Source organism: Gallinula chloropus (genome assembly GCF_964237585.1).
Source record: "Gallinula chloropus genome assembly, chromosome: 1".
Lineage (NCBI taxonomy): Eukaryota > Metazoa > Chordata > Aves > Gruiformes > Rallidae > Gallinula > Gallinula chloropus.
In genome coordinates this window covers 18,748,283-18,773,671 of record NC_140085.1, presented here as the reverse complement: position 1 = coordinate 18,773,671, position 25,389 = coordinate 18,748,283, and the positions used below count along the sequence as shown (strand labels likewise).

Sequence of the window (25,389 nt, the reverse complement as noted above, 5' to 3'; positions counted from 1 at the left end):
TTTGCCTCTCCTCTGGCTACATAATCAAACTGTGGCTGCTCTCCTGGCTAATTTTTTTTCCTGTAGTCCAAGCAAGCAGGTGGATGCATCCTAAAGCTCTGGCTGGCAGAAGTGGTACATACACTGAGGATTAAATCAGGAGATGTGTGCGTGGTATTTAAATTATGTTCTGACTGTGGTAGACATGGAGATTATCCTGGATGTAATATCTTTGCAGTCCCACTCAGTTCCACATCTCACTCTGCCTTGAACCCAAACTGTTTTCACTGGAGTCTACTCTCTTGTGCCACTTTGAGTTTGCTAATTAACACTGAATGCTCTAGAAACAGAGGCCTAAATTTGTCAGTGTAATGGGAGAAGGACAGTCAAGTCTTTCCTTGTCTTACAATTATTAAAAGTTAGATACTGACAAGAGCCTTTCTTCAATTAGGGATAGGAACCCATACTTCATGAATAAGATTCTGTAATTAGATAAGACAGGTTATTGGCATAATTAGTAGCATGTTAGCTCTTTTCCCTTGGAGACATTAGTGGTCCATAAGCATATGGTGGTTTGGCTGTAACTTTGAATGCTTTTGCTAGGTACTAATGCTACGGTGTTTCAGTAGTGTGTTTCTGGCCTGCCACAGCCCCTTTCTGGGAAAAGGTGTTTCTTGGCCAGCTCTTGGAATGTTTCCAGTCCTCCAATTTAAGATCCTGTGCTGTCAGAAACTTCACAGACATTTTCTTAATCTTGCTCATTGGCTGCTACTCTCATTCAATAGGGGTGTATGTCAGACACACATGATTAAAACTGCTAAGTCAACAACAGCCTTTGACTCCACCTATAAGGTATTGTGTGCTTGACTGTGTGGATTAATAATAAATGGCATGGCTGGGTATTTCTGAGATGTTTTAGGGAGATGGATGATAGTTTAACATCTGGTTGAAGAATCATTTTTTCATTTTCAATTTATAGGGAAAATTGAAATCTTAGAGGTTATTCTTACCTCCACATGTTATTTTCAATATATTTCAGTAATAGAAGTGTTTATTTAATCTACTGTCTCATGAAGCCAGGTAAACACAACTTGCTTTACTTTATTTGCGAAGATGAAAACAGTCCTTTTTATCCAATGGAGGAAATATTGCAACATGGTAAATGTTGTGGCTTCTTACTCATTTTGGACTATGTATTCACTTACTGTAAAAATAATCAAGAGTTTCAGTTCTATTAGACTTGTGCCTCCAGAGCCTTAGTTTCTAGCAGGGATTTAAAATGCCTTGCCTGGTAAAAACATTCTCAGTTTAGGCTTGCACTCTGGTTACTAATACTTCTGGGACACTGTAATATTAGGGTGATTATGTACTTAATGTAGATTTTTCACTTGAAAAACTACTTCATAGTGATTTAGAAAACTGAGCATGTTGCACCTCCATTTTTGTAGTGCTTTGACTTCATGTTCAGTTCTGCATGAAAAATGAACACTTTGGTTTTGTACCTATGCATAATAAGTAAACAGTTCAAACAGTTGTGAAAAGTATGATATTGTAAATAATGCCAAAATTGTAATTTGCTGCCAAACAAATAACATACTCAGCACATACAAAATTTGCAGTCCCTAATTTAAATGATGGTGTTTATTTTAGGAGGTATTCCTGTTACACCTATGAGGAAATGTTAGCTCATTTTTTGTTTGGTAGTGGGTTTTTTGTGTGGCTTTTATTAGGGGTTTTTTTTTTTGCTTGGTTTTTGTTAGTGTCTCTTTTTAAGTGACTCCTGTGTCAAAATTCACAGATACTCTGATAGTGACAGCAAATCCCTGGAAGGGGAACTTCCTGTTGAGTATCAGTGTGAGGTTTGTCATGCAGTACTATGCAAGGTACAGTGTCAGGCCTGTGTCTGTACTGTTTAGCAACAATTCAGAGCAAGCTAGTCAAGTCAACTAGTCAGTATAGATACAGGTATAAAATACTGCTTAGATGATTTGATGGGTCATGTTGTAACTATTCTTATTCTTTTCTCAAAATGGATGGTTTGTCTGAGTTGTAGGGTGATGGGTGGGTAATAAGTACGTGGAAGCAATAAACAGTATTTTTTCAACATTTTTTCTGAGGTAGCATTTCTAGCAGTTGCACTTTATTCTATAAAAGCCTGCATTTGCTAAGATCAGAGTTTAAGTTTGAGCCTAAGGCACAGCAAGTAAATGCTTTTTGCAGTGCATAAATTTCTAGCCTTTGAAGAAAGATTTCCTAGATTGATGTGGCAACTGAAGTGGAAAAATAGTGAGAAGAAAGGTACTTCTCTCCTTAACTCTCCCTAACTGTAAGTCTTTTCCCCCATCTTCCCAGTACTGCATAAATTACAGGGAGGAGGGGGAAAGGGAGCCGTATCAGTTCTTTCATAATTACAACTTTTTGTTTGCCCTGTGTGACTTTATTAAGATGAATATGGCTTTTTCTAAATGTTTTGTGAGGAAGGGTTGCTGAATTTTGGAGAAAATTGGGTTTTTTTCTTTTCAATCTAGTAATGCCTGCAGTTGACTGACCTCTTAATTTGTTTTTGTCTCCTTTTAGGGTTTCGTTTTTGCACTGAATGTAGCCAGGACGGATCCTTGTGGGCTTTGGCAGCCCTTGGAAACTGTCAAAGGTAAAATTCAACCAAAATTCAGTATTGCGTTCTTGACAGCTGGACATGAGAACATGAGCTTGTACTAGTTCCTAACCAACTGGAGAATACATTGCTGTTTTCATATACTTTCTAGTGTGTTACTTCCTGTGGGTTTGGGTGTGAAGGCTTTTTCTGTAACTGTCTGATGGGATTTGTTTTTGTCAGCTAAAGTTGATGCATATGATAGTTTTCTTTGAGAAGTAATTCATTTATGATGAGATTTAAAAGTCACTGGAATTGTGATTAGTTGTTACAAGCAATTAACATTCAAGTTTTGTTTATCTTCTGGATGCTCTTGCTTTCATCTCAGTACCTCTCAACTTTCATTTCAAATGACAAAAAAATAACCTGGTCTTTTTCCCTATTTTAAGTTTTATGTTGTTTTTGTACCTAACAAACTCAATGTAATGTAAAACTGCAGCAATTAGAATAACCATCTGTTAAAAATTAACACTTTTTTATTCACATACCTAGATAGACTAATGTTTGCAGTTGTGTATCAACACGATTGTGTCAGGTAAGTGCTGTCTCATTTAAGATGCAGTTCAGTACTGTACTGACTTCTAACTGATGTTTTTTATCCAAGCATGCCATGTATACCAGATCACCATCTTTGAAGAGCATTTGTGTGTCTTGTTTTGCTTTCTGCTCTTGTGAGAGACTTTGTGACCTACCCTCAATTTCTGCTTATTTTCTGTAAAGGTGACAGTTACAGAGCCTTGCTGTCCTTCAAGGGCTTCCCAGTGGGCATGTCCAAATTAGACTTTGGAATTCACATGAACCACAGTTGGGTTTACATTAATAAGTGCTTTTCTTGCAGCTGTACTCTTCAGAAGCTTGAAATCATACTTTCTTTTTTTACTATATCAAATGAAGTACAGTTTCCCTCTTTGGTCTGTATGTGATTGCCGCTGGCAGTCTGAACAAGAATTGTTGCTGTGTGAAGGGCCTGTGTATTAGACAAGGTGCTTGGTTCCAGTGATGGCTGTTTGATCAGCACATCTGAAGACATTTGGATTCCAGCCTCCTCTTGCTAATGAGGACCATGTGTTTCTGAACTGTGGACCTTTCTACCTGGGGGAAGATTTAAGCCTGAGGAAGTACCTTGTTCTCTGGTATTGATTTTCAGGGATTTATAAGCATATGGAAATTTGGCTCAGGTTTTACTTGCCAGAATGTGCTAGAATGCAGTACTGAAGAGATCATAAGGTGCTCCTCACTGTTCTACGTACACCAAATTTATGACTGATCACTGCATCCATCACCATGATACCACTGAATGAAATGTGTATGTCTTTGCAGAAAGAGATGGGACATAAAAAGGACTAAAAATGAAACTAGATTCTCCCAAAGCCATACTGGTTTATGACAAGACTGTATTGTGGCAGGCATGAAAGATTGTAACAACTGCACATAATTCATATTAGTGAGTGTTTTTACTTTTGAGAAGATTCTCATCACTGTATGATATTTTAAGGACTTAAATAAAAACTGTTCATTACTTCAGACATGAATCTGCTACATCATATGTGGACATACTTTGCATGCAGTATTAACTGAAGCCAAAGTTGGTTCATTTTTCTGGAAGACATCAGGTGAATAAAAAGATTGGAGGATTTCAGTTCCTATCTGAAGTGTTGGTGGGTATATGCAAGAAAGGAAGAGGATTATCTTTCTTTTGACCTTTTCCAAGAGTGACTTTGTTGATAGATGTTGAATCTGAAAACCTAAATGGACTGTCTGTAAACTTTTTTTTTTTATCCCCTGGGAACCTGCCATATAGATACTGGAAATAAGTAAATAAACACCACTGGGCTTTTCATCTTTTTTCCAGCCCTACAGGATGCTAATACAAATTCTGATTCTCTCTCTGTACACGATATAAATTACTGTATGTATGACCTTCAGACCTCTACTCAGAATCCAGTGAGCTGAAGAGGTGGTGTCAACAACATGGAATAACTATGTTATGTCCTTGTGTGCAGTAAGCAGTCACTTTGTTAGCTGGGAAGTCTTCCTCAGTTGTAAATGACTGCTACAAAAGTGTGACACAGAGGTAGTTTCCCATAGATTCAGGAATCCCTAAATGCCTGCTTTTGGCAATAAACCAACCTGAAATGATGCACTCTGGTGACAGTGGCCATGGGAATGGAGGATTCATGTCTATAGAAAGACCATACAAATGTTAGTATCAAATTTGGCTTGTAGTTTGTTGCCAGATGTTTTGTCTCCTGAAAAGAGCTAGAAGCAAATGCAACGGGGAAAAAAATGTTCATCAAGACTTCCAACATAAGCAACACTTATAGTCTGTGGCTTAGGGTCTTCCTACACCAGCAGCAAGACTTTTTTTAGTTGATTTTCTTTTCCCCTTGTGAATTTTTCCATTAAATTATAGAACCTTGTAAAACTTACACCTTCTTGCCATCCCATGTGAGTGAGTTCACCCTGAGCATTGTATGAAATAGTAGATGTTTTGAAAGTTAAAACTGATAAAACATGAATTACAGAACAAATGAAGAGTGAATAAAAACTCTTTTCCTTCTCTGCTACGTTTGCTTTTTTTATCGATTTACTTCTGGTTTTCTATTTCTTACTCTGATCTCTGAGCTATGGATAGCTGCAGTGTATTTAATCTGTCCTCTGTTGGAGAGTTTGCATATATTCATTACTGTATCTCTTTCCTTTTTTTTTTAAAATGTCTTTATTTCCTAGTTCTACTGACTTTTCTTTGAGTTGCACTGGTTGGTTGTTTTTTTGTCTTCCAGGAGTAATATATAAAAACTGATGTCAAATACTGCCACGTTCCATTCCCCTGGTAGTGAGGAATATCTCAGAAGATAAACATGGCAGTTTTTCAGAGGTTAATACTTGAATTCTTCCAGCACTCTGAATGAAGTGACATGTCCTTGCAATGGTCCTGGCCTGACCTGAATGCTTTTGCTTAATTTTATAAGCATTTTTAATGCTTCTGTAGCTTAAGTACAGTCTTGATTGTTTCTCTGGTTTGAAGCCAGTTCAGTGCCACGGCAATCCTTCTGGCCAAAGCTGTTTTGGCTGTGAGACATCACTGTTTATGGAGCTTTCCCAACTGCTTGAATCAAGTGGTACAAAATGATGCTCAGAAACTCCCAGCTCCAGAAGTTCTGCAGTGGCTTTCAGAAACTCAGCGTGGTGAAAGTACCATGGACAGGGACTGCCTGGCCTGGCCTCCTCCCGCCTGCTGCTGAGCAGAACATAGCCTGGCAGTGAGAAATAGCTTGTTACGTGCAGGAAGGTCTTGACATAGACACGTGATACAAGTCTTGCTCTATGATACATAAAATGTTTTATTATCTTCTACAAGCAGAATATTTGGTGAGGAATTGGGTGAAGGTTCTGCTTTATCCTTACTCCTCTTTCCCTGGGCAAGGAAATAACTATCCTCTAAGTCTTTGCAGCTCTCATGCTTTGCATGAGGACATGTGATATTGCTGAACATGGGGTACCTTGTTGGTTATAACATTTAAGAAGTTATATGTAACATTTTGTAGCTTTGGGCCCTTTATGTTTGTAGCACATATCCTTCATTCCAGGCTTTATTTAACCTGGCAGTGGAGGAGGTGCACCTAGATGAACATTATGAAACTGTGGCGAGGGAGGTTTAGGTTGGGTGTTAGGAAGAGGCTCTTTACTGAGAGGGTGGTCAGGCACTGGAACAGGCTCCCCAGGAAAGTGGTCACAGCACCCAGCTTGACTGACCTCAAGAAATGTATGGATGATGCACTCAGTCACAGCCTCTGACTTGGCTGGTCCTGTGTGGATTAAGGATTTGGACTTGACAGTCCTTGTGGGTCTCTGCCAACTCAGTATATTCTATGATTCTAATTTCAAAACTTTCTCTTTTTGAACTCCTTACTATTTGCACTGGTAGAACTGGAGAATGGTTTGGGGTGGAAGGGACTTTAAAGATTATCTAGTTCCAACCCCCCTACCATGGGCAGGGGCACCCTTCACTAGCCCAGGTTGCCCAAAGCCCCATCCAACCTGGCCTTGAACACTGCCAGGAACAGGACATCCACAACTTCTCTGGGCAGCCTGTGCCAGGGTCTCACCACCCTCACAGGGAAGAATTTTTTTCTTGTATCTAATCTAAATGTACAGTCTTTCAGCTGCAGGTCACTTACCCTTGTCCTTCACCCTTGTAAACAGCCCCTCTCCAGCTTTCTTCACTTTAGGTACTGGAAGGCTGCAATAAGGTTTGCCTGGAGCCTTCTCTCTCCTGGCTGGACAAGCCCAACTTTCTCAGCCTGTCTTCATAGGAGAGGTGCTCCAGCCCTCTGATCATCTTGGTGACTCTCTGGACTTGTAACAGCTCCCTGTCCTCCTTATGTTGGGGGCTGAATGCAGTAATCCAGGTAGTGTCTCATGAGAGTGGACTAGAGGGGAAGAATCATCTCACTTGACTTTCTGGTCACGCCTCTTGATACAACCCAGGATATGGGGGATAATCCCAAAGCTATCAGTTTCCAGGCTTGGAATTGCTGTTATGAAGGTGACAGTACGGTCAGCAGCTCTGTAGCTGAGGTGGAGAGACTTTTAAATGTTGGTGTAGTTGAAGAATGAGAGCATTTGGAGAGGCACAGCTGTTAAAGGCCAACAGCTCTTGCTTTTAAGAGAGTTCTTAACTCAGTGTGAGCTCGCCCTTACCACATACCTGGAATGTTAGAGATCCATTGATAGCTTGCATCTTGAATTTTGAGAGTGAGAGATTCCTGCTGGATTTATGCTGGTGTGTTTAGTTGCTTAAATTGATTAATTTGATCCATTACCTCTGAAAGATGACTCATCCTCTAGAGCTGAAGACATTCTAATCCTTGTATCTGAAGCCTCCCTGACTGTATTGTATTCTTCCATAAGTTGCCTTACAATTATAAGAATAGAGTTTGGGATGTAGATTTTGTTCAGTTGGAACTGCACAAACAAATTTAAAAATCAATTACCAGTAGGGTTGAATAGTAGAAACACTGGGAGCTACTGCCTCGGGTAAGATTGGAAATGTCAGCCTAAAGCTGAATGACTTTATTAGTTCCTTGAACCATTTAAGTCTAGAATGTGTAGATTTGTAAAGGAAAGTCAAGAAAAAAGTCTCTTTTCAAACTAATAACCTTTTGATCATCTGTAGCTGAACCTGTGAGACTTCATATTTGCACAAAAGCTGTTTCCTAGGAAGTAGGAATTGCTGAGTCTGTGATTATTCCTTACTGACTGTAGCTTTAATGAGTAAATACAATTAATATGTTAAATATTCATCAGTTACATATTTTAGAATTAAAAGTAAAGAATGTTCCTGTCAGGTACTTTTTCTTTCTCTTAGCTAATTAGGGATATGTCTTAACCTGGATAACAGTTGTTGTCTTTGTGTAAAACATAAATTCAGTGAATAAGTGCAGATTGCTAAAATTAAAGGTTGTAGCCTAGAATTGTTGTTTATATGCACCACAATCTCACATAACGCTGTTAAAAGAAGAAAAACAGTTTTAAAACATACCTTTCTTTTTTATCTTTTAGGCAGTATTTTGCATTTCTGCAGAGCTTTGCACAGATCCTGTTCCCATGCAAACTGATGAGGGAGAAATACTGGAGGAAGGCAGTCCCAAGGTCAATGAGGTAAATACCACTGTGTTTTGGAGGAGCTAGAGCTTGCTTGCTGAAATTGGGGGATTACAAGGAGCGATCATCGACTGCTGGTGGTATTTTTAATAAATACCTGCATGCAGGTAAATAATACTACCCTGGGTACATTTAAAAAATAAAGTTTTAACAGGCCTTTATAAAGATAGGCCTTTTTGCCATATACAAAGGATTGCAGGGTATGTCTTCAGGCGCTCCCAGGAAGGAAAGAAATACTAACCTTGGTTGTATTCCATTTGTTAGAACTGGAAAGGCTTGTCAAGGTTTCTGTCCTACTCACTCACCCACTCAACTGACTTAAAGAATTAGGTATGTGGGCCCTTAGGTGCAGGTGTCAGTGTTTGTGGATTGCCCAGTGATCTATATTCAAGGTGGTGTTCTTGTTTCTTTGTACTTGTCAGCATGTACTTTGTTGTGAGACTGGATAGTATGTTGCTTTTAAAGGAAGGTGCCTCTGACTCCCAACATACCTTGTTGGGACAAGAGGCTGTAAAGTTCGTTGTTGAGTATGTTGTGTCCTGCTTTTTGCTTGTTTCCTGATGATGAAGATGTTGAGTCACAAATTACCTTGGTTTGTGTAATGACACAGTGATTATCATATTCTTCAAAAGGTTTATAAATTTACGGTCCTGACGATCTCTGAGTTAGTGTTAACTTTGCAGCTGATCTGTGTTTAAATTTCACAAAAATACAAATCTTTGTTAGCTTCTTGTAGTTTTGTGTAGGAGACTGGCTGAAATAGTGCAAAACTTGAGGAATAAAATTAGAATGTGGTGTTTTCTAGCTGGACTTCTTTTGAGCAACATTCTCATAGTACAAACAATTTTTTTAACATCGGGTTAGGGGTGAGTAGTTGTTAGAGAGAGGATTTGGCAATTGTCCTTGGTGTACTTTAGGAATTGTGTTCATTTTAAATAGCTTTGAAGGAAGGCTTTGCTAGGCTGAGCTTACAGATGAACATACCTGTAACCATCTAGGGTATTGAATGTATCTCTTGACAGAAGGTTCAGCAGGAGATAGAGATGGAACATCATGGTGCAATTACTTACATTACTGGTGCTGACTTTTCCTCAGACGGAGAGCATCTGCCTGCATATGCGTTTTTATCTGTATGCACACAGGTGCCTGTATTTATGCGTGTGTAAGGATACATAGATTGCATTTTTTCTCTTGGTGTGGTAGGAAGTAGATTGAAGTAACTACCTTTTGAAACTTGGTTTGTTCTTCCAGTGAAAAGTATGCTTTCCTGCAGAGTTCTTAGCGTTGTGTATAATAGCAAAGATTGTATCTCTCTTGAAAGCCTCACACTGAAATACATTTGGTAAGCGTAAATTTCAAAACAAATGTTTTAGATTGACCTTGACTGCCTAAGTGTCTATGCAGTATTGCTTTGAAACCATTGTTATTTAGAGAACGTGGGAGACTTGGAATCCTACATCTGGTATTCAGTTTTATTAATTAGAGCACTATGTAGGATCAGAACATAATAAGCGAGGAAGACTCGTGACTACATCTAGTCCTTCTCCATCAGTCTGTGATGTACAGGACCACTCACTGAAGTGTGCTTTTCAGTCTTTCTTTTCTTTCTAAATGTTTATCTTCCCTTTCCTGGTCTCAGGAGAGTTTTCTAGTTATAACAGTTGAGGGATTTGTCCTAAAAAATTTAGACAAAGTATATTCTGCGATATTGTCTTGTATCCTTACAGTGATGTCTTTAATTTCCAATTGTTAATATGATCTAATGAGACATTTTCATAAAGATTTGTTTTTCTAAGGAATATTTGTAAAGACTTCAACAGTACAGTTCAGGGTTTTTCTCTTGTTGGGATTTGTTTTTTTCAATCCTCTCCCTCCCCTGCCCACCCCCAACTCCTCCAGGCAGATGACATGAGGTTTTTTGAAAGGAGTTAGTTTTGTGCTTTGAAAATGCTAATATAGCTACCTAATCATTCATATAGGATGGGGGGGGGAGGGGGGGAGGTGGTGGTGGTTTTAAATTGGAAGAGGGTAGATTTAGAAAATTTGATATTAGGAAAAAATTCTTAGCTACAACAGTGGTGAGGCACTGGAACAGCTTACCCAGGGAAGTGCTGTTCTGTTCCCCAACCCAGAAGTGTTCAAGGCCAGATTGGATGGGGCCTTGAGCAGCCTGGTCTAGTGAGCACCTTGAGCACCCCATGGTGGGGAACTTGGTGATATTTAAGATCTCTCCCAACGCAAACCATTCATTCTGTGTATCTGTGATATTTTATTTGGACATTTTATTTATCCCCTTTTACCCATTCCATACCACTAATCTGTATATAAAAGCTAAATATCTAATTACTGTTATGCTTCTTGTTGGGATCAGTGGATCGTTTCTTCTGTGTTTTTCTTGGTGGGGTTTTATCATTTGTTTGTTTATACCTGTATTTAAGTACCATCAGTCCTTTTGGATCTCACTTGGTTTGCACTCTGTTTTCAAAAATCCTGTAATTTACCTATTCTTTTGTCTTCACCAGAAAATTTTTTTGAACCTTTAAATGATACATGAAGAAGCTGTCATCTTCTAGCATTTTACTTCCAGGGAACATTTAAGAGGACTTGGAACACTTATTACGTTAGCAGCTCATGTGAAACTCTTCTCCTAAACACTGTAGAAGTTCAGCATGCAGCTCACAGGTCTTATGAGATTAGTTAATGCTGATGAAGTACATTCCAGTTTCTTTGTGACGATAAGTTTGATTATATCATGTATGAGGTCAGATTAAGGCACCATTCTTAGCTTTTCTTCTGAGTAATGAATTTCTGACCAAGAAGAGGTTTTTGCCTGTGATGCAAAGAATGGAATTACTGTTTCTGGTGATTCATAGCATCTTTTATTGGCTGCCTCAGAATAATTATGAAAGAAAAGCCAGCAAGCTTTCTGTCTTGAACTTATTTCTTTGTCTTGTAGGACTTCAACAATGATATTAAAGCTGTTGTTGCAAAAGGTGAAGGAAAAGATTGTAGAATTTTTTTTATACTTTTTTGTTTGTATCTTAAGATACAAATAAAAAATATAAGTTAAAAACCACTTCATGTTCAAAAGATCAAGGCCTAGGCCTATGTTCTGGAATGCCTTGATATGAGCTACACTTGGAACATTCTTGTTGAGCAGTAAATGGCCTTGCTGTGATTTTATGTGATACTTAGGGTTTGGTTTTTTTTTTCCTTTTCAGAATGCAAGATGCTCAGGGCTCTAGTAGGTACTTCCCTACAGTTCAGAATTTCTCTCTTACTCAGTTTTGGTCTTGACAAGAAGTGGGAAATGCACATTTGGTCTTTTTGTAGAATGTTCCTGTTATTACTTCACCTGAATTTAGACTGAAAAGCACTTAAACAAGCAGACATGGAAAATTTTCATCAGACTCCATAGCCAAATCCCTTCTGTGTTGCATTATATTTTGTCAAGATGGGTCTTTGCCAAAATGACACCTAACAATCTCTCTTAACACTATCTTAAGCTGATCTCGAGTTTAAAATGGGTTTGTTTTATTTTCTGTAAGTATGCCTTGAACTTGAGGGAAAGTAAGTATACTAACTTGTAGAGATGTCTTTGTTATACTGATATCAAGGTGGTTTGTCTTTATTTAGGACCATGGAAAGACATGCTCATAATTTATCTTTACAAAGGCTCACTACATGAAGTTCTGTATCTCAGAATATTAATAGCTGACTCTTCTGACTCCACAAAATGACAGAGCAAGAAGGGTTCCTATTGATACATATTGCAGGAAAGTTGGTGATTAGAATAATAGTCTCAGTTACATGAGACTGCAGATCCCATGACCAGTTACCAATATTTGTTCCTAGAATTTTTAGTTAAAAGAATGTTTAATTGATAAAAAAGATGACACACTGCTTTTTATGTCTTTATCTATAGCATGGGAAGAGGCAGAACATTAATGCTGTTAGCGGTCCTGACTGCTAAGAAACCATGGTACTTCTCTTCTGGAATCACAAGGGCATTGCCAGAGGACCCAGGGTTTTTTGTAGATTGAGGTATACTTGAGTGAAGTATTCTGAGGTGTCAGGGATGGCATTACAATTGTCTTTCATGGAAATACCATGAACATCAGGATATAAAGATCTGGGTACTGCAAGAATTAACTTATAGTGGCAGCCTGAAAATAACCCTGGAGACTGTCATACAGTGGAAAACACATGGTGTATCATGCTTTATGCCTTGTGAACTGGATTGGTTCTTTAATTTTCAGATTTTCTGACAACTTAGATTATAATTATAGATTTATGAGATACCAAGTTCCTTGAAGAGGAAAGGACATTTATTTATTTATTTCATTTTTTAAAAAGGAATTGCACCTCATGTAGGTCACTAAATATTTATGTGCTTTGAACTAATTAACGTTACATGAGGTATGATTAGAAAATGTAATCCCTGCTGTCAGGCATCATGAAAAATTATAATCTTTCTTGACTTCAGTCAGCCCAGTGGCACTGCTACAAAAGTTGCCTTTCTTGCTTGCTTTTGCCAGTCTTGAAATGAATGACAGAAACCCAGTGGCAATTTCTTGTTAGTTAAGATTCAGAGAAGATCCTGATGTACTCAGTCTCCACTTTGTTTGTTTCCCCCACTGTTATTAATTAATATATTTTTATTTCATTTTTGGTTTATATTTTGGCAGTTGAATTGTGCTCTTGTTCTCAATTTTGCATTCTTGGGAAGTTTCTACAATTCTTCCCTTTAGTGTTTTGGCACTGTATCCTTTTGTCATGTGTTGAATTGCTTTCCAGCAGAGAGTCGGTTTTGCACATGCTCTTTCCCCTTCTCTTCCACCCCTCTGCCACCCTCCCCATAGGCTTTTGGAGAAATTTACTGTCTTGGTAGTTTTTTTGCTGGGGCTTTTCATCTTAACTGGTTCCATTGTTTGATCTCACAGTTTCTCCTTTGTTGTTAGACTGTCAGAAAAATCCTCTTTCTGTTAAAATGGCATCAGCTTGGTAAAGACAGCTGGCACCTGTCAATAGCACACTCTTGATTCCAATAATTATCTAATATTAGTACCAAAAGGAGGGGAAACAACCTGTACAGAAGTAAGATTTTTCAAATGAGTGCAGAGTTTCTAAAAACATAGTTATTTCTGGCAGATGTAGGTTTCTCATTTGACAGGAGTATTGGATCTATTTTATCCATATGGTCTGCCAGTGAATATCATACAGTGAAGTATCCTTTCACTATATAAAATGCTGGGGGACGGGGTGTCTGATTTCTGTTTCGTCAGCATCTCTCATCTTCCCTTCACACACACAAAAAAGCCAGAACCAAAAAATTCTATTTGGAACCCCACACCCTCTACTGTTCCTTGAATTATGGTTTGGTTTTTTTTTTAAATTATATTTTGTGTTAGTTAATTTGCTACTAATGACTAGTAGGCTTTTTGCATTAACAACCTCAGTACTCTGAAAATATCAACAAGCACTGAGTGTGTTTGTGGCTGATTTCAGCTGTTTTCATCCATCTGTTAAGGATTACTGCAGAGACAACACTTAAACTTTGGTCTCAGTTGTTCCTTTGCTGTAAAATATTGCAAGAGGAAGCTAAAATTCTATGCCTGATTTGAAGTATTGTTAGATTTCTTTCAGTATTGCCAGGAGTTTTGAGCTTATGTTGCAAACTACTTTCTCAAAAAATGCAATTAAAATTTTAATGTTAAATTTAAGATTTCTCCCTCCTCTCCTTGTTCCTTCATCTTTCAAAGTAAAAACCTATGAATTTGACGTAAGTAATCTATAGAAAGGTATTTATCAATCATGGGTTTGATTCTGTGTTGTAGAAGGGAAAGGAGGAAAAATAGCTAGTTTATATTAGGTAATCTAGTTACACAAAATTTTGATGAAAAATGTGGCTGCACAGGATTTGTAATAAAGCTCAATTCCTAATAAGTACAGGAAAGGAGAAGAGTTTCTCTATTAGATAAATTTTTTTTATTCAATGTTTTCATTAGTATTTATAGAAATAATTATTGAACTGAACAGGTAGTCTAGAAATTTTTCCACACTCTAGTGGCTTTTGCAAAAGCAGTGACACAGACATTGAGACTTACCCTGTTTTTCAGTCTCACTGTCCAGTGCCACTTGCTAAGTCTTGTTTATTTCACATTAACCCTGTTTTATCTGTCAACCTGAGTCTTTCCCTTAAATTATTGCCAGCCTGTTCTTATCCTGGCTAATCCTTTTTTTCTTTCTTTTTTTTTCCTGTTTGGTGTCTAGTTGTAAGCTAGCATTTGCCTGCTGTTTAAATCACCCTTTAGCACAAACATGACTTTTTACAACTGGAACTGATGTCATCATCATAATGGTCTGCAGGCTTTGGTTTTCTAGCCTGAAAATGTTACAGCTCCTTAAGAGAGTGAGCTTTGTGTATTTAAAATAAAAATCCATTAATCTCTCAGTAAAGAATTAAATTACTTTAAATCTTAAGTTAAAAGTAGTCCTCCCTTTTAATGACATGTTATTAGGGCTTGTAAAAATGTTACTGCATACTCTTCTTGTTTTAAAAATGAATTACCATAGTCCATCAAGGGGAGCAGAAATTTTGGGTTAGATTTTCTCTTGATCTTTAACACTGTGGCCAGCAAAAGAACCTAATAACTCTTTGCTACAAAACACTGTACAGTGGAACCTGTTTGTGATTTTTATAACTGAATTTCAAAATTTCAAGGCATTGTAGCAAAAAGCCTTAATTATGGTATGTGGTTTAACCCCAGCCAGCAACTAAGCACCACACAGCTGCTCACTCACTCTCCCCAGGGAGATGGGGGCTAGAATTGGAAGGGTAAAAGTGAGAAAATGTGTGGGTTGAGATAAAGACAGTTTAATAATTTAAAAGTTTTTTTAGAGGAAAAAACCTGATAAAGAGAAGAAAATAAACCAAAAAAACTCCCCAAGTGATACAAAATGAAACAATTGCTCACTGCTAACCAACCAATGCCCCTCCAGTCCCTGAGCAATGGCAGCCCCTGCCAACCTCTACGCACGCAGCCACCACCCCGTTGGTTTTAGTGCTGAGCACGTCGTCATGCGGTCTGGAATATCCCTGTGGTCAGTTGGGGTCAGGTGTCCCAGCTCTGTCCCATCCCAATTTCTTGCACACCACCGGCCTGCTCACTGGTGGGGCAGACCGAGGAGCACAAAGGGCCTTAACTATGTAAGCACTGCTCAACAGTAACAAAAACATCCCTATGTTATCAACGCTGTTTTCAGCATAAATCCAAAACACAGCCCTATACCAACTACTATGAAGAAAATGAACTCTATCCCAGCCAAAGCCAGCACGGTATGTTATCAGGGCCTACTAGGTTTATAAAACAACAGTTAGAAACAAGCAAAAATTGTTGAGACTTTGCAGAAAAAGTATGGAATTAATTAGATACTGCTACTTGAAATATTAGAAAGGAATGCCGTTGATAGCTCAGCTGCTTGGGCATTTTAGAAGAAATTCAGGATCAAGTGCAAGATTTTGCCAGTCAGGTGTGCTGTTTTCTGCAGAGGAAAGATGGGTTATTCATCTGAAACCTCCTTACCCATAGTGAAGACTTCTAAAATACACAAAGTGAAAGATGAGGCTGTTTTCTAATCTCAAAATATCCTGAAGTGCTTTTGAAGCACAAAAGAGAAGGTTAACACGATGTTCTATTTTCTTTCCCTCGGAAATAGCATCATCTGCTAAATTGATGTAATAACTGTCATCTTACAGTACTTTGATCCAGCCTTTTCATATGTACAGTTCATATAGAGGAAATGTAATGGTATGGAATGTGAACACGTGTCTGTCTCTGGTTTTTAAAGGGAAGAAGTGATTCTGTTTTAAATAAAGTTCACCTTTTCCATTCTTTTCAAAAGTTTTTTCTTTTTTGTAAGTGTTTTATCATAGAATCATGGACAGGTTTGGGTTGGAACAGACCTCAAAGCTAGTTCCATCCCCCTGCCATGGGCAGGGACAGCCTCCACTAGACCAGGTTGCTCAGAGCCCCAGCCAGCTAGGCTTTGAACACCCCCAGGAAGGGGCCATCCATAATTTCTCATTTTCTCATTGTTTCTTTTTTCTCAGCCAATAGCATGACTTCTTCAGTTGATTACAGCAGTTCATAATAGTTCACAAAACAGACAAAAAAGCAAATTGTATTTGCTCAAAAAATGTTTAAAAGTCGTTCTGCATTTGAGAGCTAATATGGGATAGTAGCACTGTGATTTTTGGAGATGGAGACTGGGACATAACTTTGTGGCTTTGTGTGCTAAGTGTCTCTTCTCATGCTGGGGTCCTACTGGCACACAGCTCAAGGGGATTCTACCTTTTCATAATATTGCCTTTTGATCTCTTTCCATACCATATATTGGCTTTGGAGTGTTCTTGGCAGTGGTTGTAGTCTGTGTTGGCGTGACAGAGTCCTATATAATCAGCCACTTAAAATCTTGTAGATATGAAAGCATTGATAAATATTTTCAATCTTACTGTGTTATGGCAGACTGAGGGCATATATGTATTTGGGGAGAGATTTGAGACCAGATAGTGAAAGCTTTCTTTACCCTTCCAAATAATTTATAGCCTTGATTATTTTGGCTGAGTCATTGAAAGGTGTAAAACTTGTTTTGTGAAGTTCATATATTTGCAAGACTTCATGCATTTGCATGACCCGACAAAGATAACTTTGTTTTCAGTTTATGAACTAGATGGGTATGCAGTGGTTTCAGTTCCTCACATTTTTTTTCTTCTTTCTTTGGGTGTGGAAGAAATGGATGTGGGGTTTGTGGAGAAGACCTTTGTGGTTTTTTATTCTTGACACTAGTAGTAATAATGATGGTCTTCACTACAGTAGATAAGAGAGTGTGTGGACAACTAAGGACTTTTGAACTCTGCAAAAAGGCATTGTGCAATATTCCCTGAGGGTAAAAGCAACACTAAAAGTATGTCAACATTTCCTGTCACTTGTTTAAGGTTGGTTCACAGGGACCTTTGGGTAATACACAAGGCAGTATATTTTGAAGCAAAATGTTATAGTTGTCTACAGATGTAGTAAGCGTGTGTGGAATTAGGCTCCTAAGAAATGTTATAGAAGATCTTCAAAATCATATTGCTAGGTTTCAACAGATAAAAAATAACTTATTCCTGTGGTGTTTGATTTTTGAGTTTGAGGACAAGTTGTAACATAGGCAAGTAAGAAAAGGCCAGGTTCTGCCCCAGAGATGAGTGGGTGTTTTAATGATTTGGTAGTGTGCCAGATATCTAACAATTTTCAAAACTGAGAAGTTTTGAAAAAAAATATACAAGCAAAAAACATTGTCAGTGGCTCCCTTGTGATTAAAACGCGTTTGGGTTTACAACCTGCTAACTGGCGAAGTAGCTGTATACTGTGAGTGTAAATAGTCTGTATTGCCTCTTTTTGACTGTCATCAAAAGTAGATGCTTAAAGCAGGGTTAATATATAGCTGTAACAGAAATGCTCTCTGCCTCCAGCTGCTTGTTTCTCAGGAACTTTCTGGGCCACTGGCAGTTTCTGTGTTGAATCCACACAGCAGATTTCTCTTCTGTGAACACAGGAAAGAAAGTTAAGTTCTTCTTTCTCTTCCTTGCCTGTCTGCTCAGATCTCTCCAAGCAGAATAATTTCAGCACCTCTTTGTAAGTTCCTGTTTATGTCACTTTCAGTCACTCCTAACAAACAGAAAACAGAAAACAATGTGATAGGGAAGATGATTGAATTTGTGGTGCAGAAGTGCAATTTAGTTTTCAGTAATTCTGATTATCGCCTGCTTTCTTGAGCCATTACAAGTTCTTTTCATTGTTTGTGCCTGTTGTCATACTGTGGCAATGCATCACCTAATTTTCCAAATCTAAGTTGAAGAGAGAAGTTAACGTTTTCTCTCTTCTCTGGCAGAGTGGTTAACAATGTGTATATCAAAATACCTGCCACTTACAGATGTCAGCTTAAACTACTGTAACTTCTTTATGTGTATGGACCATAAATAGTAAATTAACTGTAAAGTGAGTTTGCTAGTCCTTGGGCTGCATAGGAGTGGCTGTTCAAAGCAGTGGTGGTGGGTGAACTGTTCAAGGTGTTTTGGGTCAGGTTCTTCCCCTAATGGAAAAAAGACTTGTTATGGAAGGGTAAAACGTTTATTCAGAGTTGCAGAAGTTTGCAAGAATTCATGGCTTGTGAAATGCCAGTGATCTTTAGCTGAAGAGTAATAACAGAAAGTTAGTTAAATAATAAGATGGAAATTACTTGTGTCTTACTAAACTGAGATTTTTCTGAGGTTCATACCCTGTATGTACAGAACATGCTAAGAAATGGATGGAGTGCGTCAGCAACTGGGGTGTAGAAAAAGAAAATCACTTTTGCTTATGTTCAGAGTATGGTACACATTCTGTGTCTGAGATTGTTGCCTTGGCAGCTTCATAGCTGAAAGTTTCAAATGGCATTTCTAGATATCCTGTCATACCATGACTTGAGTGACTTAAACCATCTTTGGTGGTTGAAGGTGTTAACAGCTAAACAGAGTCTTGCTGCAAACAAGTAGGTAGTTCCAACTGCCTTTGAATCAAGACTCAGATGAAGTATTTATTTATATATATATATATTTAAAAGCTGTTGTATTTGAAATACTTGGCAGCTAATTAATACATTTGAAATAATTTTATTAAGTAAACTTTCTTATCTGTACAGTGTGAAGTGTGGCTGGGGTCATTTCCAAAGTGACTGTTGTTCTCATGGTATTCATAAAGCTGCTACTAGCTGGGAAGGCTGCTCGGGTACTTCACAGAATATTAATTAATATAAACATTTTAAAAATTACATAGAAAATGGGCCATAGGTTATTTCTGCAGTTGCTGTTGATTAATTAGTGACAGCTGGACACACAGAAGCAAAACTCGTAGTCTTTTAGCCACTGCTGCAGGTTTGGTGCTTATTTAGGTGAAACATAAATGACATGTCCTGAGTTACGTAACTTCTCTATTCTCAGTGATTGAGCCACCATTGATCATCTGCCCCATTGTTCTGTAAGGATGATGCACCTTTTATTGGTGCCATATGTGATCAGGTTGGCATTTATAGTTAATGTTGTAACATTTAATGGCGTCCGGAATTAAAATCCCATTAGGCTGCGTATACCAACCATAGGTGTTCGATTAGTGAGTTTAAAAGGTCATTGTACGCGGCTGGAGTGTGTTAGCGTTCGGAGTGATTAGCAGGGAGCACTGGATGTGCTGTGTGACTTCAGCAGGAGAATTACCTTAGTAAGTTCTCACTTCTCTTTTTACAAACAGGAAAACCAGTTAGGACTGCAGGATGGTAGTAGCACTGAAATGCCCACTCTAGACTGCAGGATGGTAGAAGTAGCACTGAAATGCCCACTCTAGACTGCAGGATGGTAGTAGTAGCACTGAAATGCCCACTCTGGACTGCAGGATGGTAGTAGTAGCACTGAAATGCCCACTCTGGACTGCAGGATGGTAGTAGTAGCACTGAAATGCCCACTCTGGACTGCAGGATGGTAGTAGTAGCACTGAAATGCCCACTCTGGACTGCAGGATGGTAGTAGTAGCACTGAAATGCCCACTCTGGACTGCAGGATGGTAGTAGTAGCACTGAAATGCCCACTCTGGACTGCAGGATGGTAGTAGTAGCACTGAAATGCTCCGTATAGGTGCTGATGAGAAACTTCGATAAAATAGTGAGTAGGCTAGGAGATGGCTCATATCTTGTGATGGTATTTTTATATATCAAGATGGTTCTTTGGCAAAATTAGGGCGGGGGGGAGGTAGAAATAGATTTAAATGGAAATTTTGTAACATGACAATGCTGTACAATACAATGAGAGGCCAAAAATTCAGATAACCTTTTGTGTCTATCTTGTCTCTTAAGATAGATATCTTGTCTCTATGTGGTTTGGGAAAATATTCTACTCCTTCTCATTTTCAGGAGTTGTTTTTTCTAATATTTCTAAGTTTGGGGAGATTTTTAATGCTTTTATCTGTGCAGTGAAATTAAGGTTTAGTCTAAAAAGCATATTCTGGGGCTAATGTTGAAAACCAATTTGTGCTATTCAGTGCATGTTTTGGGACGCTAGCTTGACACTAATCCTAAAAAAATCATTAGAGCGTTTCAACTAAATTGCATTGATTTTTATTAGAAGATGTTAAATTGTAGATTTAATTATCTGTTGCTGAGTAATTTTTTTCCCCTGTGCAGTTTGTCCAGAAGAGTGCTCAGAGCAAAGCGAGGCAGAGAGGTGACTCAGCTTTCATTTGTAGCAGCGATTAAATTTCTGTTAGACTTAAAATTGTCTCCAAGATTTCTGACAAGTTTTTCTAACTGCTTGGCATTTATAGGGCTTCCACCACTGTTAGCAGGAGTGACTAGTGGCTAATTGCTCGGATTTTTGACGATTAGGTTGTGCAATTCTTCATAAAGCAAGTATTAGACAGACAAAAGAAACGCTGATGGCATGTTTGCAGTAGCGCTGTTGCTTGATGATGAGGAGAAAGGTGTTACAGCGGTGGCTGTGACAAAACAGCACTTCAGCAGCCTTAAGCTGGGCCTCAGTAGGCTGCGTTAAAATTAGCAGGTAACATAGAGGTAAATTGTCGCAACTTGCAGAAAGCCGCTTCTGTCCCTGGCTGCTCCTCACTGGAGTCTGGGTGTGTTGGAGAAGGTTTTCAGTTGACGTGTGCCTGAGATACTAAGGAATGAAAAATCTTAAAGAGTCTTCATCTCCTCTTCACTCTGGTGTTACAGGTTTCTAGAAATCAGGAAAAAAACCCAAACAAAAACCAGCACAGCCATGAAAAGGAAACTATAGAATGAGTGTGAAAAGGTAACGATAGCAGCTCTCTGATGCATTGGTGTGTTTCTATAACTGGTGAAGAAAAAATACAGCTTGGAATTAAGTTTTTCATAATAAATGTAGGATTTCTTACAAGCATCTTTTTTTCCTGAGAAAACCTCAAGTAGAGGTCCTTCTCCCCCTCTACTCTGCCTTGGGGAGACCACACCTGGAATAATGTGTCCGGTTCTGGGCCCCTCAGTTCAAGAAGGACATAGAACTCCTTGGAAAAGTCCTGGGCAGGGCCAACAAGGTGATAAGGGAGTGGAACACCTTCCTTATGAGGAGAGGCTGAGGAAGCTGGGCCTCTTTAGCTTGGAGAAGAGGAAACTGGGGGTTGACCTTATTAATGTTTATCAATATGTAAAGGATGAGAGTCAGGAGGATAGAGCCAGGCTCTTCTCAGTGACAGCCAGCAATAGGACAAGGGGCAGTGGGTGCAAGCTGGAGTGTAGGAAGTTCTATCTGAATATAAAGAGGAATTTTTCCACTGTGAAGGTGACAGAGCACTGGAACAGGCTGCCCAGAGAGGTGGTGGAGTCGTCTCCTCTGGAGACATTCAAAACCTGCCTGGATGCATTCCTGTGTGATTTAGTCTGGGTGAATCCTGCTCTGGCAGGGGAATTGGACTAGATGATCTTTTGAGGTCCCTTCCAACTCCTAACGGTCTGTGATTCTGTGATCAGTGTTCAGGAAAGATGAGGCTTTTGCCCTTGAAACTTTCGGATCCTTCAAAGTGTGGCTGACTTTATCTAGGAACTCCAGATTAGGTTTACTCATTAATCAAATCTCATTGAAGGCTCTCATTGAAGATATTTTTAGAAAGAGGAGTATAAAACTCTAGTAACACGTGTTGCACCTCTGGAAAAAGTAGTAAAGTCCTTTTGTATATTTCATTTTCTGAAAGCTATTGAGTGTCTAACCGTGAATAGCTTTTTAAACTTTTGTGAAAATTTGGATATTCACAGGTACCTGTCTGGCTTTTTAAGGAAACACATTTTTAAATAAGAAAATATGGAGTTCAACAATTTGCAGGTTTTCCACCTCCCACCCTGCTTTTTTGCTTTAAAATGTAAGTCCTGTATTGACTTCCCACCCCTGCAGTCTAAGGGTCTGTTTCTTGTTCCTGCTTCCAGTTGCCAGAATCTTGAAGCCTTTTCCACCCCTTGCCAAGAGCAGCAGGTGTGGTGGTATGTGCTTCCTTCTATTCCTGCTCCTGGAGTCAATGGCTCCCTCTGCAGTCCTTTAGAAAGAAGCTGAAGTGACTCAGACCCTCTGCCATTCCACTTCGTTCCTTGGGAGCAGCAGGATAGGTACCAAGGGCTTTGTCTTACCTCCACCTTCCAGTCTTACAGTGTTCACGACACTTGCGTTTCCTACATACGCTGTAAGTCAAGAGAGACTAGAGATGTAGAATATGCCTTTTCACAATGCTTGCAGTTAACCAGACCTGTGGGACATGATAAGGTGATGATACAGAGTGAAGAGAAGCTGAGAGACTCATGGAGAAGAAACGTGCATATAAATTTTGTAAGAACTGTGAACGGAGGTGAGGAAATAGTATTTTCAGCTAACTGGCGGTAACGTGCTGTTGCTCCTTCCAGTTCAACCTCAGGTAGTCACTTAATCAGAAGCTTAAGATACAATGTTCTCATCCTTTCTGCAGTGGGATGTTACTATATTGGGAAAATAAGTCCTAAGTATTTTAATTTTTAAGTACTTTTTTGGATCTCAAAGATAACTGTAATGAATAGATTAGCTGAGTCAAGGAAGTAAAGTGATTTTTACTTTAAAATGCCAGGGAAAGCTGGAAATGGATATTACTTTATAAGCCTCTGCTGGAACTTTTAGAAGCCTAAATAAACCATGTAGCATTTTCTAGCAAAAAAAAATTAAACCTGCAAATTTCAAAGTGAAACATGGGATCACTGATCGTTCAATTATTTAAAATATGCAGGCAAGTGAAGTAAAATTTGAGACAAGGCTCTGCAAAAAGAGGAATGCAAAAGTTCCTATAGTGGATCAGACCCATGGAATGATCTTATATATATATTAGTTCCCCTTTCAACTTGTAAAAATGATCTCATTGTCAGAAGTGGAATAGTTTGTATTGCTATTGTTTGTAGTCCCTTCTGAGACACACAAATCTTCGCACATATGTAAAACATAAAATCTGCAATGACTTGGGAAATTTGCACAATTTGTACAACTAATTTTTTGTCTGTTTAGTAGTGTCTTTTCCAAATAATTGTACATCCCTTTACATTGTTAGGTTTTATTTGTGTTGTGGTAGCAAAGGGGTGATATTTGTTACAACATTGTCAAACTGCTTTTTTGTGTGTGTATCTCAATCAAGTATCACCTTGCATTAAGGGAACTCTGCAACCCAAATGTTGGATTTATTTTATCTTTTTTTAATCTAAAAATGAGCCTTCACTGGCTGTGTTTATGGTACAGTATTCCAAAAGAGGACTATGGTTCTGCTACAGTCATTTCAGTATTTCTTTCTGTATTACTGTTTGACATACTTTGGTTTTTCTCAGTAGTTGTTTTATTTTGGGGGTTTTTTTATGATCTAACTTTCTAAGATATTTTTATTTTATCTTTCCACACTGAAGTGCAGATTATTGCTGATTGGGAATTTGGTAGAGTTTTATTTCTCCTCTATAATACCTCTCAACTAAACTGAATCTCTTCCTGTGTTCATAGGATTGCTGAGAAATTCAGGTCATGAGGCTTCTAGTCTGACCTCTTGCTCAAAGCAGGGTCAGCTGTGAGGTCAGACCAGGTTATGAGGGATTTTATCCAGTCTGGCCAGCAAAGACACTACATAACTCTGGGTTTATCTGTTCCAGTGCTTGACTGTGAAAATGAATCATCTTATATCCAGGCTGGATGTCTCTTGTTTCTTGCCTGTTTTCATTGTTTCTTAGCCTGTCACAATGCACCACTGTGGTGAGCTTGACTCCTTGCTGACCTCCTTGTAGGTACTGACAGGCTGTTGTTGGGTCTTCCCAAAAGCCGTCTGTTCTCCAGGCTGAACAAGCCCAGCTCCCTCAGTCTCTCCTCACAGGGAAGTGCCCTGACTCCCTGAACATCTTTGTGGCCAGCTACATCCATAAAGTGGATTTCTTGTACCAGGGGACCTAAAACAAGGTGTGTTGGACCATATCTGGAATAATAAGCACTGAGCAGATGCAGTAACCAGTTCCCTCATCTACTGGCAAGGCTGCTCTTAAAGCCTGGGATACTGTTGACCTTTCCTGCCCGGGCACACTGCTGGCTCATGATCAGCTTGCTATCTGCCAAGACCTTTTCCACAGAACTGCTCCCCAGCCAGTCTTCAGTCTGTATCTTTGTCAGGGCCTCTCAGGTGCAGGGGTTTGTGTTTGTCCTGTCTGAATTCATGCAGTTCCTGTAGGGTCCATTCCTCAAACCTGCTACAGGTCCATCTGAATGGCAGCCCTGCCTTTGGATGTGTTGACTGAACCTCTTCACCCCCAGTTAAATATTATCTTAAAAATCTGACCTCCTGGCCCTTCAAATCATTGTTAAAGTTGTTTAATGGACTTGTCCTAGGGTAGACCCCTCCAGCCCCCCACTTGGTACCAGCCTCCAGGTAGCATAAACACAGCAACCGTTATCCTCTGAGCCTGACCATCCAGCTGTTTCCTACCAGTCCCATTGTTCATCCATTCTAATTATTTTTTTTTCCTGGCTCAATAATACTCAGTTTCTTAAAGTTCCCATGTCCTTTTGGTATCGTTGTGCATGTTACTGTTAGCTTTTTTTGTCAGTGAAAGCATACCAATTAATCTTTATGTTGTGTGTTGAACAGTTTCCATGTTCATAAGTACTTTCTCAGTCTGTGGCTAATTTTCTCTGAGAACTTACCATGAGAAACTTAGTCATTGCCTTTCTCTGAGATACAAGAAATTTTAGTTATTTCAGTAAGCTTACTGTCTGAAGTAGAGCAAATTTAATAAAGTTTCTTAAAGTAGGTGGGATCTTCAAGTTGCTTTACATAACATTGTGCCTGGATGTATCATCATGTTGTCTCTAGCTTGGGCAATTTATTATTTTTAATTATTCACCCACTTCTGTTTGAAATGGTAATTTTGATAGATATGCATGCTAGATGATAATGTGTCTGGAACAGCTATGTCACTACCATTCTTTGTCTAGAATTCATATTAAAGAAACA

At 38.8% G+C, this 25,389-nt stretch overlaps 1 protein-coding gene across 1 annotated transcript in view; it reads left to right on the top strand.

Moving 5' to 3' along the window:
* Positions 1-25,389, top strand: part of TNRC6B (trinucleotide repeat containing adaptor 6B) — a 128,409-nt gene that overhangs the window by 12,921 nt on the left and 90,099 nt on the right. The window contains exons 2-3 of the mRNA XM_084262754.1: positions 2,557-2,629; positions 8,198-8,296. Of these exons, the coding sequence (XP_084118880.1) occupies positions 8,243-8,296 (54 nt within the window). The 5' untranslated portion in view covers positions 2,557-2,629; positions 8,198-8,242. The remainder of the gene's footprint in view (positions 1-2,556; positions 2,630-8,197; positions 8,297-25,389) is intronic.